Source organism: Pelophylax lessonae (assembly GCF_965119305.1).
Source record: "Pelophylax lessonae genome assembly, chromosome: 13".
NCBI classification, from domain to species: Eukaryota; Metazoa; Chordata; class Amphibia; order Anura; family Ranidae; genus Pelophylax; species Pelophylax lessonae.
The window spans coordinates 50,102,220-50,120,264 of record NC_138780.1 but is presented as its reverse complement, the minus strand read 5'-3'; the positions used below and the strand labels follow the sequence as shown (position 1 = coordinate 50,120,264).

Sequence of the window (18,045 nt, the reverse complement as noted above, 5' to 3'; positions counted from 1 at the left end):
GCCCAACCGGTGCCAACTAGAAGTTTTAAAGGCTCATCAATCACACGATTCCAACGGAAAAAAACCCTCGAGGTAGACCACCGGTCTCCTCAAATTGCGGCTTGCAAATCCTTGCGGCCAAATGAGGCATCCGCCGATGCCATCACATCAACTTTATAAAATTTTGTAAAGGTATGAACCGACGACCAGGTAGCCGCCTTGCACACCTGGACCACTGACGCCTGATGGCGGTAGGCCCAGGAAGTACTGAGCGCTCGAGTGGAGTGCGCCTTAACAGGGAACGGAGGATTCCGACCCTTAATAGAATAAGCCTGTACCACCGTCTGTCTAATCCATTTGGAGATAGTCGCGGCAGATGCAGGCAACCCCTTTCTGGGGCCATCCGTGATCACAAAAAGTGAATCCGTCTTACGGAACGATTCCGTAGTCTTCAGGTATACCCTGATTGCCCGAACCACATCCAAGGAATGCAACGCATATTCCAGAGGATGATTGGGCTTAGGACACAAGGAAGGTAGCACAATATCTTCATTCAGGTGAAATTCTGAAACCACCTTAGGAAGAAAGGATGGCTTCGGATGAAGAACTACCTTATCCCTATGAACCACTAGATATGGGGATTGGCATGATAATGCAGCCAGTTCTGACACCCTGTGTGCAGAAGTGATAGCCACCAAGAAAGCCACCTTCTGGGATAATGTAAGCAAGGGAATCTCCCTGATATTTTTAAAGGGAGGTTTCTGAAGAACCGACAAACACCAAATTAAGATCCCAGGGCGGTAAGGGCGCGCGCACTGGCGGAGCCAGCACCCCCTGGACACCAAGGAATGAGTAGCCCAAGGCTTCTGAAAGAAGATTGCTGCTGCTGAAACCTGACCCTTGATAGTGCTCAAGGATAGTTTCTGCTCAACCCCCTTTTGCAGAAAAGCCAAGATACGGGTCACCGAATAGGTACGTGGGGGAAATTCCAAAGATTCACACCACGCGATATGTCTTCCATGTGCGATAATAGATAATAACTGAAGCTGACAACCCTCTGTCCTTCAGTACCTGGGTCTCAATAGCCAGGCCATTAAAACCAGCGACTGTAAAGCACGATGGAAGATCGGTCCTTGAGACCGCAGATCCTCCCTGAGAGGAAGTCTCCAAGGAGCGTCCGCGACTAGCCTGTCCAAGTCGGCGTACCCGGCTTGACACGGCCAGCTCGGAATTTCCAGGATAACTGGAATTCCCTCCACCTCTATCCTGCGGAGAAATCTCAGCAGCAATTTGAGAGGGGGGAAGACATATAGTAGCTGATACTGCCTTTACAGGCCGTTCAGCGCGTCTGCTAGAGGATCGCGGGTGCGAGCCCTGTTGAGCCAACCTACCAACAGATCCATATCCGGGGTGCCCCAATGAAGGGACAGCTGGTGAAATACCTCTGGATGAAGAGACTATTCCTCTTGATCCAGAATCTGACGGCTGAAATAATCTGCCTGTCCACCCCCGTGATAAATATCGCGGAGAGAACTGGAACAACTGTTCCCCCAATAAGAATGTTGGTCACTTCTATGGCCGCCAGGGCACTCTTGGTGCCCCTTGGTGATCGACCTAAGTCATGACCGTGGCATAGTCCGATTGGATCCGAACCGGGCTGCCCTGGAGCTGCTCGGTCCAGTAAATCAGACAAAGTTTGATCGCTCTCAGTTCCAACACATTTATCGGTAACCTGGAATTTATCAGACGAAATGACTTCCCCTGGCTGAGCATCGGAGACCGAAGCCACCAGACCAGAGCCTCCCTGGTCCGCTCACTCAATCGGATCTGATTGTCCAGGGAATCGGGATTCCGATTCCATATGAGAAGAATCTCCTCTTTGGAGAATTCGGGTATGAGACTGGGCAAACGGTACTGCCTCTAAGGAGGCGACCATCAATCCCAGCCAGTTGACGGACAGCAACATCCGAATCATTGACTGAATCTTCTGGAGTTTCTCCTCATGGAGAAACACTCTTGCCAAGGATGTATCCAAAATTAGGCCCAGATAGTTCAGTCTCCTGGTGGGAACCAGGGATGATCTTTGGGAAAAGCAACGAAAACGCTGATGTCCTGCGAAGATGGGGATATAAGGATAGGCATCCTAAATGTCTATGGACGCCAGGAAATCCCCCTGATGCAGGGAGGCCACCACTGTATGGATGGACTCCATCTCTTCCAAGACCAGAATTGGACGCACCTAGCCCTTTTTCCTGGGCATTGTGAACAAGTTCGACTAGAACTCCTCCAAGGAATGGGAACTACCACTGCTTGTTGTATCAAGCTGTCCCCTGCAAAGCTTTTAAGCGACCCGGGGATGTCGACTATTGGAAGGGAAGAATCGCACCGGTGGAAGTGATCGAAACTCGATCTTGTATCCCGACCATATGACCTTGCGAACCCCTTTATCCGGGATTCTGGAAAGCCCTGGATCCGGAAACCGGTGAAGACGTCCCCCCACCCTAGAGATGGGTGGGGCCCATTCTGTCAATCCAACGGGATAACAGTGGTTCTATTTAGTCTGGAAATCGGTGAGTCCACTATTGGTGGTACCGTCCATCTTTGTAATGAGGGATTCCTCAAAATGATAGCGCCTAGCCATGCGTTTGGAAATAGCAGGGCTCATTTACGGACGACCCTATTTGGGCAAGGGAAACCCTTCACCATTTTGGTAGGCTTGCTAGTACCAAAAAAGGAATACGAGTCTCAGCTACCTCTGCCGGTGTAACCTCAAGATTTAAGGTTTCCCGGACAGACACAACTAGTGCTTCCACCAACGCTTCTTGTGCTATGGCGGAGGCAGAAGCGTCCTCCTTACTGTCTGAGGAGACCGTACCTGAGACAACAACCCCAGAAAAGGGACTGCAATGACCAGCTCAGAATCCGTATCTGAGGTATCAGATGACATAGAGGTAGGCGGGGGTCGCTCTTCTTGACCCCCGTCCCTGACAGGCTACCTCCACCCGGGATACCAAAGACTCCAAAACTGCTGATAATGCATCATCTCAAGTGGGGTACTGGAGGGTCCTGTGGCCATCCTGGGATCAGGTGGGGATACATGTGTGGCAGGGTTCATGTAACAAGACACTTGCCAGCAAACACAAAAAAATTAATTGCAAGAAAAAAACATCTTTTTTTTTTTTTCAACTTAGTCCCCCAGCGCAGTAGCACCCCTCAGTCTACCTGCTTGGACCCCTCAGAAAGAGAGAGAGAGAGAGAGAGACCCCAAGGCTCACCTGATGCACAGAAGTTTCTTATCAACCTGCTTCCAGCACTGTCTGTTACAGACAGGAAGTCTTTGGCTTGCTTTCCCTGGGCCAAGGAGGCGGCTCCGCCCCTTTACAAGCCTTCCGGCGCCTCCCAATTACTCCACGAGGTGTTTGGTCACCTCAAACATGGCCGCCCCCATGCTGGAGACACGAGGCTACGCCAAAATGGCGGCCTCGTGCGATCTGCAGGAAAATGGCGGCGGCCTGTGTAGGATAGCGGCGGCTTGCAAGTTAGCAGCGGCCTGCGGGATGTGTGCATTCGGCCTGTGCGGCCTGCGGAAGTGCCTCGGCCTGCGGGAGGTGTCCTCGGCCTGCGGGAGGCTGTGCGGCCTGTGGAAGTGACCGGCTTTCTGGAGGGATGGCGATCTGTGGCTGCAGTAACTCAGGCATAGGCATCGGCCTGTGTACACACTAGACAGGTAGGATACCTCTATACCTCAATAGTAATGCCTTTTAGTAGTCTGCCACTGACTTCAGTCACCCTTACAGTCATATAGTGACTTTAGATAGTCAGCTCCCAAACCAAGCCTCCTGGTTTCTATTCACAAAAATCACACTCAAATTGGGGGATCTGTGACCTGTTATAGGATAGAGGGGAGAACCAGAAACTGAGTGTCCGACCATCCCAGAGAGGGGCCCGCGTCCACCAACAAACCCGACAGGGGGAGAGGGGGAACATTCTACTCACCATACCGGAACCAGGCGGGCGCCAACTCCTGACAGAACCCCTCTCCACCGGGGTGGGGGGGCTGTCGACCAATACGGACGCCGTGACTCTGTTGGTCATTGGCGTCCAGGCGAGACATTTAACTCGCAGGGTCAGTCCCCGTCCAGTGGGACTATGTCGCGGCCGACCCAGCGCGGAGCTATGGCCTGCAAGCGCTCGTAGGCTGAACTGGGGTGACCACTGGATCTCAACATCCAGCCCGTCGCCCAGTTTCAGCATACTTGCTTGAAGATCTCACAGGAACACTGGAGAAAAAAAGCTGTCTAAAAAAAGTATTTCTAAAAAAAATCCTGCCAGGACCGAAGATCCTAGCAAGGAATCTAGGTCCTTACTCCTAACTAGACAGAAAAAACTGATTTGCTGTAGCAGGAAGTGAGAGGATATACCCTCTGGGACTGCCCCTAGGGTGTGGCCAGAACGTTTTCTTTCCTGTCTAGTCCTACTCCTGTAGAGGGCAGTATAACCCGAGTTGATATTAATCAAGGAGGACTACGTCTGTCAATGAGCAACAGAGAAATAACATTTTATTGAAGAGAATACAGAAAAACGTATAAAATATGGCAAGCTTAGTACATCACATCAGCAGGCAAATAGTGACCAAAGATTTACCCTGAGGTCATGTGGTGACTATATGTATACTGTACATATTTGGGATTTGTGCCAAAGTATTCTCTTTGAAGAATTTGGTGAAAGTATGCACTGACGACCAAGTGGGCGCCTTGCAAACCGGATAACGCTTGATGATGGAAGGCCCAGGAAGTACTCAGTAGAGTAGAATGCGCCATGACAGGGAAAGGAGGAACCTGACCTTCACTAGAATAGGCCTAGTTACCGTCGGTCTGATCTATCTGGCCGCTGGAAGGACTCGGTAGCTGCCAGATACACCCGAATCACCTGAACCACATCCAAGGTATGCAAAACAAATTCCTTGGGTTGAGCCAGCTTGGGACACAAGGAAGGCAACACAATGTCCTCATTTAAATGGAAGTCAAAGCAGGGTCATACATTAGGGGGACTCTGCTGTGCACTCTGCAACGTCCTTTACACTGGGACCCCCAAACTACACTATACTTCACACTGCACAAACACAGTAGGGCATGCACCTAGGGGTCCCTGCTACGCCCCCTGCATTGGGACCCCTCCAGACCAAGGTACTGCACTCCATACCACCAGGGCAGGTCACACACCACTCCAAGACCCTTACAGAGGGGAGATGGCAGGAAGAAACCCCAGGGGTCCGCTGTGTCCTCTGTCTTGGGACCCCCACCAGACACCAGGTCCGGGACATTCATAGGGAGGCCTGGGGAGACCCAGTTTATCTGCATCTACCCCGAACCTCACAAAAGGGGGAGAGGGAGGACTGTACTTACCGCTCCATGGTGCGGGTACGTTTCAGACAGAACTTCTTGCCACCAAGGCAGGGGAGCTGTCGGCCAAGGGGACGCTGCGAGTAGTGCTGGTCGTATGCGACCCTGCTAGACATTTAACTCGCGGGCCAGCCTCTGTCTGTGAGACTATGTCGTGGACGACCTAGTTGTGGTCTGAAGGATAAAAAATTGCTAGGACCAAGAGATCCCTGCAGGGAGCCTAGGTCCTTACTCCTGACTAGACAGATTAAAACTGAATACCTAGAGCAGAAAGAGGGGTTGTGGTCAACCCCAGCTGAGGACAGCCCATGGGTGTAGTCGGGTGTTTTTTGTTCTGCCTAGTCCTACTCCTGAGGGGAGGCAATATAAACCAGTAGTTATGGTTTAAGGAGCGCTGTGTCCGTCGAAGAACGAAAGAGAAAAATTGTTTAAAACAAGTAAATAGGATATATTTTCCTATCAATTCCCTACTGCTAGCAGCATAAGGATTAAAAATAGTCAATGTTGACAGAGTAAAAATACACTTTAAGGGGGATATGATCCCCATGTGTAAATACATAAGTGGCCCTTATAAAGATCTTGATGTAGAGTTATTCACTTTAAGGTCACACTTTACATCTGAAGGCTAAGAGATTTAACTGCCACATATGAAAAGGATTCTTCATAGTTAACAGCTGTGAACATGTGGAATACATGTGGTGGAATCACTGGTAGCAGTGTTTACAGTGGTGCTGGATGTAAGGGAGGATCTCTTGCTATAGTTTCCCTTTGTTTGTCGGGAAGGTTTATCTGAGACTGCTCAGCCTATTAGGAGCACAGTCTTCAGAGGAGCCCTTCAAACAAGTATCTTAAGTGTTTGTGAGAGCTGAGGAGGATGGCATCATTTTTAACAAGATTCCTTCTTAGAAGACCATAAGGCTAGGTTCACACCTGTGTGGGTGATTGCTGCTGCGGGACTGCACCAGTTCCGGCAGCTGCAACCACAGGCACAGCAAAATGTGCTGCCCCTCAAGAGGCTTCATTCTAATGGCAACTCCACACACTGGAAGCCGCAGTGCTGCTTACCACACTGGGAACAGCACTGCACTTATGGTTTCTGTGCGGGTGGCATTTTCAGGAGGCACAACAGCCCATTCAAATGAATGAGCTGCTCCGCCTGCAAGATGTGGCTTGCAGAGCCAATCAAGTGTGCACCTAGCCCTATAGGCAATTAAGCACTTGCCTTTAAACAGGTGGGAATAAATAGAACCTATGCGTTTCCCAGGAAAAAGATTATTTGAGGAAAAAAGGTTTGCCACACTAAGATCTTTACAATGCCTAATTATATGAAGCATCCAACAACCATTCAGTAATACATTTGTGGCCATTTTATTGTTTAAAGTGGTTCTAAAGCCAAAACTTCTTTTTAACCTCAATGCATTCTTTGCAATTCTGGTGGGGCCGAGCTACTTTGTGGGTCTGTGGATGCACGTAGCCTTGCTCAGAAGCAAGACCACACGTCTGCTGCCATAGCAAGCAGCTTCCTATGGTGGAAGACACCGAAGAGAAGTCGGAAGTGCTTGCAGGGGGAACCTAGAAAAGGAGGTTAGGGGCTGTTCTGTGCACAGAGAAGGTAAGTGTAACAAGTTTATTTTTAGACAAAAAAAAAGTTTTGCTTTTAAAACCGCTTTAACTGGATACTGTGCTTTACTGCACACCAATATTGCCTGCACTGTTGCTCCTTTGAAACCGTAAATCTAAGGCCTTCTAATCACCTGCAGAGACATGAGTTTTTCTGTACCTGCCTCTGCAAGGCACAAAGAAAACAATTGTTTTCTATGTGCTCTGCTCACACCACAACACTGGTATCATGTGCATACTTGTACCTCACTACCTCCCTACCCCTCTGTCTCTTAGCTTTCTCTCTCTCTCCTACTCGTTTCATCAACGCAGCACCTTAAGGTTTTAGGTTTCCATTAGCTTGGACACACAGGCATTGGGCAAGTTTTTTCTATTTCCCTTCTGCCTCCCCCCCCCCCCGCTTTTTTCCCCTTTGCTTGTTATCTAAAACCAGTTCACTAGCCATATCTAGGAATGAATTTGCTTTTTGTGATATCCCTCTTCAGCCTTACAGTAAAATGTTGCATTTCACTTTGTCATTACGTGATACTGATTTTGTACTGCTACGTGTACTGCTTTGTTTGCACTGTGTTTTCTTGTCAAAATAGCTAATAAAATCCTTGAAAAATAAAACATGTATGCAGTTTTTTGCACAGAAACAAATTCACATGATATCAGCATTGCAGTGTGAACAAGGCACATAAAAAACAATTGTTTTCTTTGTGCAGTTGTTGAGAATTTTTGTATATTTCCACCCAGAAAACAAAACTCACTTGACAGCTAAACTTAAGTGTGAACAGGGCACATAAAAAACTGTGCATGCCGCAGGTGTTTTTTTTATGTGCATTGTAGTGTGAATAGGCCCTTAGGTCTCATTCACACCATGTATACATAAAAAACTTACAGAATACACACAAAAACTTGCATAGAAACGTTTTGCTCATCTCCAAATAACTCTATTAAAAAGATTTGAATACTGCTATATTACATAGTTAGGTTGAAAAAAGGCACAAGTCCATCTGGTTCAAGCAAAAAAAAATAAAATAATTAGTATTGAAAACCCAACCATACAATCCCATATACACAATCCTATACCCGCAGTTGATCCAGAGGAAGGCGAAAAAACCCCAGCAAAGCATGATCCAAATTGCTACAGCAGGGGAAAAAATTCCTTCCTGATCCCTCGAGAGGCAATCGGATATTCCCTGGATCAACTTTACCTATAAATAATAGTACCCATTTATATTATGTACACCCAGGAAAGAATTCAGGCATTTTTTAAATCAATCTAGTGAGCTAGCCAGAACCACCTCTGGAGGGAGTCTATTCCACAAGTTCACAGCTCTTACAGTGAAGAAACCTTTCCGTATTTGGAGACTAAATCTGTTTTCCTCTAGACGTAAAGGGTGCCCCCCCCTGTCCTCTGTGTTGACTTTAAAGTGAACAACTCAACACCAAGTTCACTATATGGACCCCTTATGTATTAATACATGTTGATCCTATCCCCCCCCTCAATCTCCTCTTCTCAAGAGAGAATAAATTCAGTTCCTCTAATCTTTTCTCATAGCTGAGCTCCTCCATGCCTCTTATCAGTTTGGTTGCCCTTCTCTACACTTTCTCCAGTTCCCCAATATCCTTTTTAAGAACTGGTGCCCAAAACTGAACTGCATATTCCAGATGAGGTCTTACTAATGATTTGTATAGGGGCAAATATGACAGAGGTAGCTACAAAAGAAAATATGCTATCAGATCCACTTTCATAGAGAAAATCTGTACCATGAAACTTACTTTGACTTTGCCTCTTGGAGCAGTGCTGGGTCATCGGTTGCAAGGTAAACCCGTTTCTTGTCTATGTGCATCTTTCTAGCGAGAAGCTGAAAGTGCTCCTCAACATGTGTCATGTATTCTTCAATTGGGTGGAATGCTGCCTCTGTCCCAACTTTATCAGTCCTCCTAACATGGACTCTAGTTAAAAAAAAAAAATAGCGATTATGAAAAAGGTTCCTGTACTACTTTTTACAGATTAAATTGCGACTTGCATAGACTTCTGTTAAATTAAGTTGAAAGCCACAATGAAATCGGCAGTGCAAATTGCACTGATGTACGGCTTTGAAATTGTGCTGAAGCAGCATGGTATTAAAGCTGCATCAGTGTGACCGAGTAAAACCCACTACCAGCGTGTCCAGGAGCAGCAACGTTTTGGCAGGAAAAAATGCTTGACAGGTTTAAACTTTTCTAAACTTGCATGGACATTAAGTGTGTCAAGCGCTTCAATGACCAATTGAATGAATAATGCCCAAGCGCTTGACATGCCTAAACGTGTCTAGAATTGTCTACATGTGTCAAAAAAAATGTTTTTACCAAAATGCTGATGCCAGGAGGAAAGGTGTTTAGGAGAGCAAACACCTTGTGTGTATGGGCCCTAAGAGAGCCTCTTTAACCGCTCCGGAAAGGTTTTACCACCTTAATGACTAGGCTATTTTTTGCGATTCGGCACTGCGTTACTTTAACTAAAAAATTGCGACGCTGTACCCAAATACAATTGATGTCTTTTTTTCCCACAAATAGAGCTTTCTTTTGGTGGTATTTGATCACCTCTGTGTTTTTAGATTTTGCGCTATAAACAAAAAAGAGCAACAATTTTGAAAAAAAGAACGCCATATTTTTTACTTTCTGCAATAAAACATTCCCAGTAAAGAAAATCTAATTTTTTTTATCAGTTTAGGCCAATTTGTATTCTGCTACATATTTTTGGTGAAAAAAAATCCCAAAAAGCGTATTTTATTTGGTTTGGGCAAAAGTTATAGCGTTTACAAACTACGGGATAGATTTTTGGAATTTTTATTTATTTTTTTGCTTTTAATAGTAATGGCGGCGATCAGCGTTTTTTAGCGGGACTGCGACATAGCGGCGGACAGATCGGGCCCCTAAATTACATTTTTTACACTTTTTGGGGACCAGTGACATTAATACAGTAATCAGTGCTAAATATTATGCACTGTTACTGTATAAATGACACTGACAGGGAAGGGGTTAACACTGGGGATGATCAAAGGGGTTAATGTGTACCTAAATGTGCTTACTCACTGTGGGGGAATGGTTCTGTGACAGGCACAGAGAAATCGGGGTTTCAGCTTAGCTGAAACTCCTGATCTCTCCCTGCCTGTCTCACAGAAGACTCGACTGCATTGTTTACATAAGCAGGCAGGTCTTCTGTCAGTTTATCTGACGATCGCGGGAGGAAGGCGGCGATCGCCAAAACCTTGTGCACGAAATCACGTAGTACTACGTGATTTTGAGCAGCCGAGCTGCCCTGCTGCAGTAATACTACGGTGGGCAGTCGGCAAGAGCATAAGGTCCTCAGAACGTAAGCGGTTGATGCCTATAAAGCCTCGTACACACGCAACGAATTTCCGCCGACCGTTCGTCCGTCTTTTGTCCAGAGTGGTGTCTGTTGGTTGGAATGTGCTCTAGACTGCACACAAATTTTCCCGCACGACAGAATTCTACTTCTTGCTTTGTATGTGTTCTTTCATCTCTGAGCATGCCTAGTCTTGCTCATAAGATTTTTCCCCATCGAAATCTGTACTAAGGAGACGAAAATCAGACGTGTTTTGACGGTTGCCAAAAATTTTATAGCCTGCACACCAGGATTTTTTCGGCCAAAAAGTCGGAGTCGGTTGTCGGAGGCATCATACTAACAAGCCGAAAATCGGCAGATTGGTCGTCGGCCAAAAATTCCTTGCCGAATTTCCACTCGTGTGTACGGGCCTTAAGTCTGGCAAGGCATTTTAAAAATGATTGCCAAATGATCTGAAATCACGCATTCTACTCTTAGAAATAAAATCTACAAGTGACATAAATGTCAAACAACTGCTAATTTGTCCAGGACTGGCAAAGTCACTAAATTCAACGCAAGAAAAGAAAATAATAAAAGACATCTTCAAGAAACCCAACATTTAATTGTAGAGTTTTTAGGTTACTCTTTAAACAGAGAGAACATCATCACTATGTTAAATACACAAGTATTCTGGTTAATGAGGATCCTTGCACAGTAGGAGAGGATTAGCCAAAGACCACTTAAAGTGTTACTAAACCCAGGAGCCTGCATTCCCTATATCTGGTCTCCCACAGTACACAGGACATGGAAATGCAATTATTTTAGTAAATATAAACTGCTAAATACTTTTTCTCATTAGCAGTTAGAGCAGTCTTGTGACTTTTATCAGTGTCCAGCCAAGCACTGGTTAAAGCTTGTAGGAGAAGTTTTCTGACTGTCCTATGAGTCTGCAAGACCCCTGACCCTCTGTCTGTACAGTGCTGATTGGCCCTGTGCTAATCACATGCACTCTCCCAAGAAAAAAAACAAACAAAAAACCTATCTAGCAATAAACACCAAACTGAGCATGTGCAACTTGACTCCATAGAAGGAAGGGGGGGGGGGGTCAGTGCATACAGGATCAAACAGCCTTTTTTTTTACAGAGGATTAACCCCTTGGGTTCCACAGGGAATATAACAAGCATGCTTTGATTGTAAGCCTACCTGTAGGTACAAGTAAAGAAAGGGCCTTTGCTACCACTATCAGTTTAATGCAATATGGAAGAGTTGGAACTTGTATCCTCCCAGAAAGATCCACCTACATTATTGGTGTTGATCTCTACAGATAAATGAGTGAGCAGAACTAAATATCTGCATCTGTAAGGTATACAGAGTGCTGGTACTCAGCAACAGCAGGGGAGATCTGTTTAGTGTAGCTGTACTTGAGAACTGAAACTAGACGGTGTAGGCTGAAAATAGCCATCCGTAATCGCTCTCCGCTGAGAGAGGACAGGCAGCTGTTGTAAACACACCTCTTCTGTCTGCAATGATCCCAGAGAGCCTGTGAACCCTTCTATATATAGGATCACAGGTCTCTATGATCATTTCACAATCCCATCCCCCACAGTTAGAAAACACTCTCCTAGGAATTGAACCCTTTGATCAACCCTAGGTTAAACTCTTCCCTGCCAGTGTCATTATTACAGTAACTGTGCATATTTTTAGCACTGATTGCTGTAAAAATGTCACTGGTCCCCCCCAAAAGTGTTAGTTAGGGGTCCGATCTGTCCGCCACAATGTCGCAGTCCTGCTAAACATTGCAGATCACCACCATTACTAGTAAAAAAATAAAAATAAAAGTTACATGAATCTTTCCCCTAGTTTGTAGACCCGTTAACTTTTGCGTAAACCAATCAAAATATGCTTATTGCGATCTTTTTTAATCAAAAATATGTAGCCGAATACAAATTGGCCTAAAAGGATGAAAACAAAAATAGAATTTTAATTTTTTTTTTGGGGAATGTTATATAGCAGAAAGTGAAATGTATATATATATATATATATATATATATATATACACAGTGGGTACGGAAAGTATTCAGACCCTCTTAAATTTTTCACTCTGTTATATTGCAGCCATTTGCTAAAATCATTTAAGTTCATTCTTCTTCCTCATGAATGTACACATAGCACCCCATACTGACAGAAAAACACAGAATTGTTGACATTGTTGCAGATTTATTAAAAAAGAAAAACTGAAATATCACATGGTCCTAAGTATTCAGACCCTTTGCTGTGACACTCATATATTTAACTCAGGTGCTTTCCATTTCTTCTGATCATCCTTGAGATGGTTCTACACCTTCATTTGAGTCCAGCTGTGTTTGATTATACTGATTGGACTTGATTAGGAAAGCCACACACCTGTCTATATAAGACCTTCCAGATCACAATGCATGTCAGAGCAAATGAGAATCATGAGGTCAAAGGAACTGCCTGAAGAGCTCAGAGACACAATTGTGGCAAGGCACAGATCTGGCCAAGGTTACAAAAAGATTTCTGCTGCACTTAAGGTTCCTAAGAGCACAGTGGCCTCCATAATCCTCAAATGGAAGACGTTTGGGACGACCAGAACCCTTCCTAGAGCTGGCCGTCCGGCCAAACTGAGCTATCGGGGGAGAAGAGCCTTGGTGAGAGAGGTAAAGAAGAACCCAAAGATCACTGTGGCTGAGCTCCAGAGATGCAGTCAGGAGATGGGAGAAAGTTGTAGAAAGTCAACCATCACTGCAGCCCTCCACCAGTCGGGGCTTTATGGCAGAGTGGCCCGACGGAAGCCTCTCCTCAGTGTAAGACACATGAAAGCCCGCATGGAGTTTGCTAAAAAACACCTGAAGGACTCCAAGATGGTGAGAAATAAGATTCTCTGGTCTGATGAGACCAAAATAGAACTTTTTGGCCTTAATTCTAAGCGGTATGTGTGGAGAAAACCAGGCACTGCTCATCACCTGTCCAATACAGTCCCAACAGTGAAGCATGGTGGTGGCAGCATCATGCTTGGGGGGTGTTTTTCAGCTGCAGGGACAGGACGACTGATTGCAATCGAGGGAAAGATGAATGCGGCCAAGTACAGGGATATCCTGGACAAAAACCTTCTCCAGAGTGCTCTGGACCTCAGACTGAGCCGAAGGTTTACCTTCCAACAAGACAATGACTCTAAGCACACAGCTAAAATAACGAAGGAGTGGCTTCACAACAACTCCGTGACTGTTCTTGAATGGCCCAGCCAGAGCCCTGACTTAAACCCAATTGAGCATCTCTGGAGAGACCTAAAAATGGCTGTCCACCAACGTTTACCATCCAACCTGACAGAACTGGAGAGGATCTGCAAGGAGGAATGGCAGAGGATCCCCAAATCCAGGTGTGAAAGACTTGTTGCATCTTTCCCAAAAAGACTCCTGGCTGTATTAGATCAAAAGGGGGCTTCTACTAAATACTGAGCAAAGGGTCTGAATACTTAGGACCATGTGATATTTCAGTTTTTCTTTTTTAATAAATCTGCAACAATGTCAACAATTCTGTGTTTTTCTGTCAGTATGGGGTGCTATGTGTACATTCATGAGGAAGAAGAATGAACTTAAATGATTTTAGCAAATGGCTGCAATATAACAAAGAGTGAAAAATTTAAGGGGGTCTGAATACTTTCCGTACCCACTGTATATATATATACACACACACACATATATATATATATATATATATATATATATATATATATATACACACACACACACATATATATATATATATATATATATATGTATATATACATATACACACAAATTTTTCCAGAATTGTCGCTCTTTTTTGTTTATAGTGCAAAAAATTAAAATCGCAGAGGTGATCAAATACCACCAAAAGAAAGCTCTAGTTATGGGAAAAAAAAGGCATCAATTTTATTTAGGTACAGCATTGCACGACCACGCAATTGTCCGTTAAATTAACACAGTGCCGAATCGCACAACATGGCCTGGTCATTTAGGAGGCAAATCCCTCTGGTCCAGAACTGGTTAAGTAGCATTTTACTAACATTAAAATAAGTTACTTGAATAGTTTTACTAGATTATTCCAATGGTGCCTTGCTCACAGATACTAATAAACAGAAAATGACTGTTAACAATTCAGTCACATTACATTCTGTTGGTTTAAAACAATTGCTCTCCAAACATGTCTGTCTACCTACATGTTTGTGGTTAATATAAATAATATTCAATCTGGCTTCAACAGTCAAAATGTTACTGAAACCCATGAGTTCTGGGGGTTTCCCCCACAAAGTAGAAACAGCAAGACAAGATGCTAATGTAGCACACATTTCTAAACCTAAAAGTATGTTAATTATAAATTCAAATAAAGATAGAAAAATGGTGCAAGCTGATGCCAAAATGAATTAGGCTATTAAGAAGCAAACTGATGCCAAATATAATTTGGCTATTCCAGGTAAAAAATGGCATTGAATGTCAAGTATGTACTTGCTGACTGAACCACAGAGGGGAAAATAGGAAAATACAGGAATGTAGCTTCTCATGGATATTAACAAATGGTGGATTAAAAGAACACCACCACACTGGTTTATTTTAATGATGCAATGGTCGAATAATTGTTTTTCAGCATACTGTAGCTCGAAACCAGGGATCGCCAACCTACGTCCCTCCAGCTGTTGGGGAACTAAACGTCCCATGAGGCATTGTAAAACTCTGACATTCACAGACATGACTAGGCATGATGGGAATTGTAGTTCCTGAACAACTGGAAGGCCATAGTTTGGAGACCCCTGCTCTAAACAATGATTTTATATCAATTAATTGACTGTGCTTCATATGCTTACCCAATAACTGGATGCTTAAATCCCAGTTTTTTCGTGGCATCCTCAATTTCCTTTTCCAGCCAAGGCTGAGGCCTGATCAAATACTTGACAAACTGCGATACCCACCAAACAGCTGGGTCACCATGTAAACGTATCAACCGATCTGCAAGGTCTTCCGGTACTCCAAGTGGCAGGTAAGGAGGCCTCGGATGGAGACTGTCAACAATTGGCAACTCCACAACTTGAACATCTTTGTCATTTGCTTCACCTGTATCAGAGAAAAATGAATTTCCTTCAACATGATATAACAAGAGAAGACACAAGGGGAAGCTTTGCCCACTTTACTTGAGTTTTCCAATGTCCTATTCTGTTTAGTCAAATCTTGTGTGATACTGGTACAACTAGTAATATTTTCTTTTTTCAAATATTTTATTTATTTAGAAAGTCAGAAACAGTGGAAAAAACATTGGCAAACATTGCAAATAACATTAACCGTAAAGTGCATATACACCAAGCCAGGAAAAAAGTTAACACAGTGGATTTCAACGTAGGGAGAGAAGCAGCATGATCCTCAGGTAAGCTAGTGAGGCCATTACATTATACTGCGGAAGGTGTATTGAACGCCTAAAGGCGTGAGTATCCCTATATGGAGCAACAGGGCTGTAAAACAATTCCAACTGTCCCTGCCGGATCGGATATTATAATAGGACAAAGAGAAGTGAAAGAAAGAAAAAGAAAAGAGGCCATAGATATTCAGCAGAAGGAAGGAGGGAAAAAAAGAGGGGGGGGGGGTTGGGAGGGAATGAGTGTAATGGATGGAAAGGGTCAAGGCGACGCAAAGGGTATGTATGGATACGCCCAAGTGTCAACAAGTAGAGCTTTGCAAACAGTAGGGATTTCCCCCTGTCAGAGAGGATGAACACATTCCAGAAACCCCAGACCTTCTCATAGCGCTCACGGGGTGTCCGGAATGGCATGATCGGTAAGCTCACCTATGAGGTCTTTGACAGCCCTCCAAAATCCAACTATCCTAGAACACGACCAAATAAACATGCAGCCATGTACCCTCTTCCTCTCGGCATCGCCAGCATGCCCTCGGAGCACTCGGGTAGAACTTGTGTAAGAGGGAGGGCACTCAGTACTACCTGATGAGCACTTTATAGTTGGTCTCTTGCAGTTTCGTGCACGTAGGAGTCTTGAGTGCCAGTGTACAGACATTTAATCGTTGAATAGATGTAAGTGTACAATCAAGATCAGCTTCCCATTTGCGTAAGCACGACAGTGTGAAACCCTCTGCAGGCGTAACTAGTAAGCCATATGTTTTCAAGAGTGGGCCAGGTAAACAACCCTCACCCGCACAATAGTCTTCAGAGGGCGTGAGGTCACGGGCATATAGCGCAGGGGAGGGCAACGAATGCAGGAAGTGGTGAAGCTGGGCCGCCTTCCAGAACCCTAGACCATAGGGACAATCCGGTGCCATCAGAGTTTCTATGGATAGCCACTGTCCATCACATACAAAGTGGGTCACAAGAAACTTGCCCCGAGTCTTCAGGAGCCTGAAGATTGGGTCTGTGTTGCCTGGCTCAAAGGCTGGATTGCCTAAGATTGGGAACAACAGGGAGGTGGGTGTAGATATAGCCGGGTGTGAAAAGAGAGAAGCCACCAGTGTAAGTGTCACACCGATCGTAGGGTGTGACTTAAGAGAGTTCGGAGCAACACCCACACACCAGGGGGCTCCACCTAGAGGGACACCCGACTGCACCTGTTCAACCTGTACCCAGAGTTTGCCCAGTTGATGTCTACACCAGTCCAGGAGGCCGCTAAGGTGCACTGCTTGATGATCAACTAGTAATATTTTCTTTGCTATCCTGAAGTGTTTATGAAAAGGAGATGCAACAGGTGGACATCTGAGTCCCAACTATTTGTTTTTATAAAGGTTTAGCCTCCGTTTACATCGAGCCTGGTTTGACATGTCAAATCGGAGCCTATTGCCGGCAACGGCACTGTCCGAATCAGTGCGATGACGACTTTGCGGTGCCACACTAATTCCCAAAAGTAGTTCCTGCGCTACTTGTGGCGACTTCAGGTGCCATTTCAATAGACATCTGTGCATGAAACCGCACAGATGTCTTTCAAATCACCCCGGAAGTCACATGATTTCAACCTGCATTCATTGCGAACCTAGCGTCAGGGTTCAAAAGTATTCTTTAAACTGCTAAATAATAAAAAAATTCAAAGCCTATAGAATGTGCACACCAGGCCTGCTAAAATTATAATGGGACCGATCAGTGGCTAACACAAATAAAAAAAAAGTGGGATAGATATCTTCAAAACTAAAGGAAACAGTCAATGCCAAATTTAGAGGTTCAACCTTTTTTTTTTTCTATGCAGGAAAGGCTTGTATAATTCTCAGGCCCCGTTCACATGCCGCGATCCGACCTCCCGGGGCGACCTCGGGGGGGGGGGGGGGGGGCGCCACGGACTTCATAACATTTAAGTCTATGGCAGTCGCCTCCGGGTCGCCCCAAAGAAGCTCCGGACCCTTTATCTAAGTCGGAGCGACTTGTGTCGCTCCTATTAGAACGGGTCCGCAGCTTCCCTATGGAAGGCGACCTGTGAGGCGACCAGGTCGCCTCACAGGTCGCCTTAGTGTGAACGGGGACTTAGGCCTCATGCACATCAGTGTTATCAAAACACCAGTAGAAAGCTGTAGCTGTAGAAGGAGTTTTTCAGCTTTTTTGCAGTAGCGTTTCTCAGCTGTAGCAATTTTTAGCTTTTTTTTTTTTTAGCAAAAACTATACTCCCACAAAAGCTTATAGCTTAAATACGCTGATAAACGCCAAACAGCCATGTTTTTGGGCGTTTTTTTTAGCTTTTATCAGCGT

The 18,045-nt window shown here is 45.0% G+C and overlaps 1 protein-coding gene across 4 annotated transcripts in view; it reads right to left on the bottom strand.

Annotated features, from left to right (window-relative positions):
- FUT8 (fucosyltransferase 8) overlaps positions 1-18,045 on the bottom strand; it is a 326,750-nt gene that overhangs the window by 11,674 nt on the left and 297,031 nt on the right. For all 4 annotated transcript variants that reach the window (XM_082242939.1, XM_082242938.1, XM_082242941.1 and 1 more), the window contains 2 exons: positions 15,182-15,428; positions 8,769-8,945 (listed from right to left, as the gene is read on the bottom strand). In XM_082242939.1, coding sequence (XP_082099065.1) covers positions 8,769-8,945; positions 15,182-15,428 — 424 coding nt within the window. The remainder of the gene's footprint in view (positions 1-8,768; positions 8,946-15,181; positions 15,429-18,045) is intronic.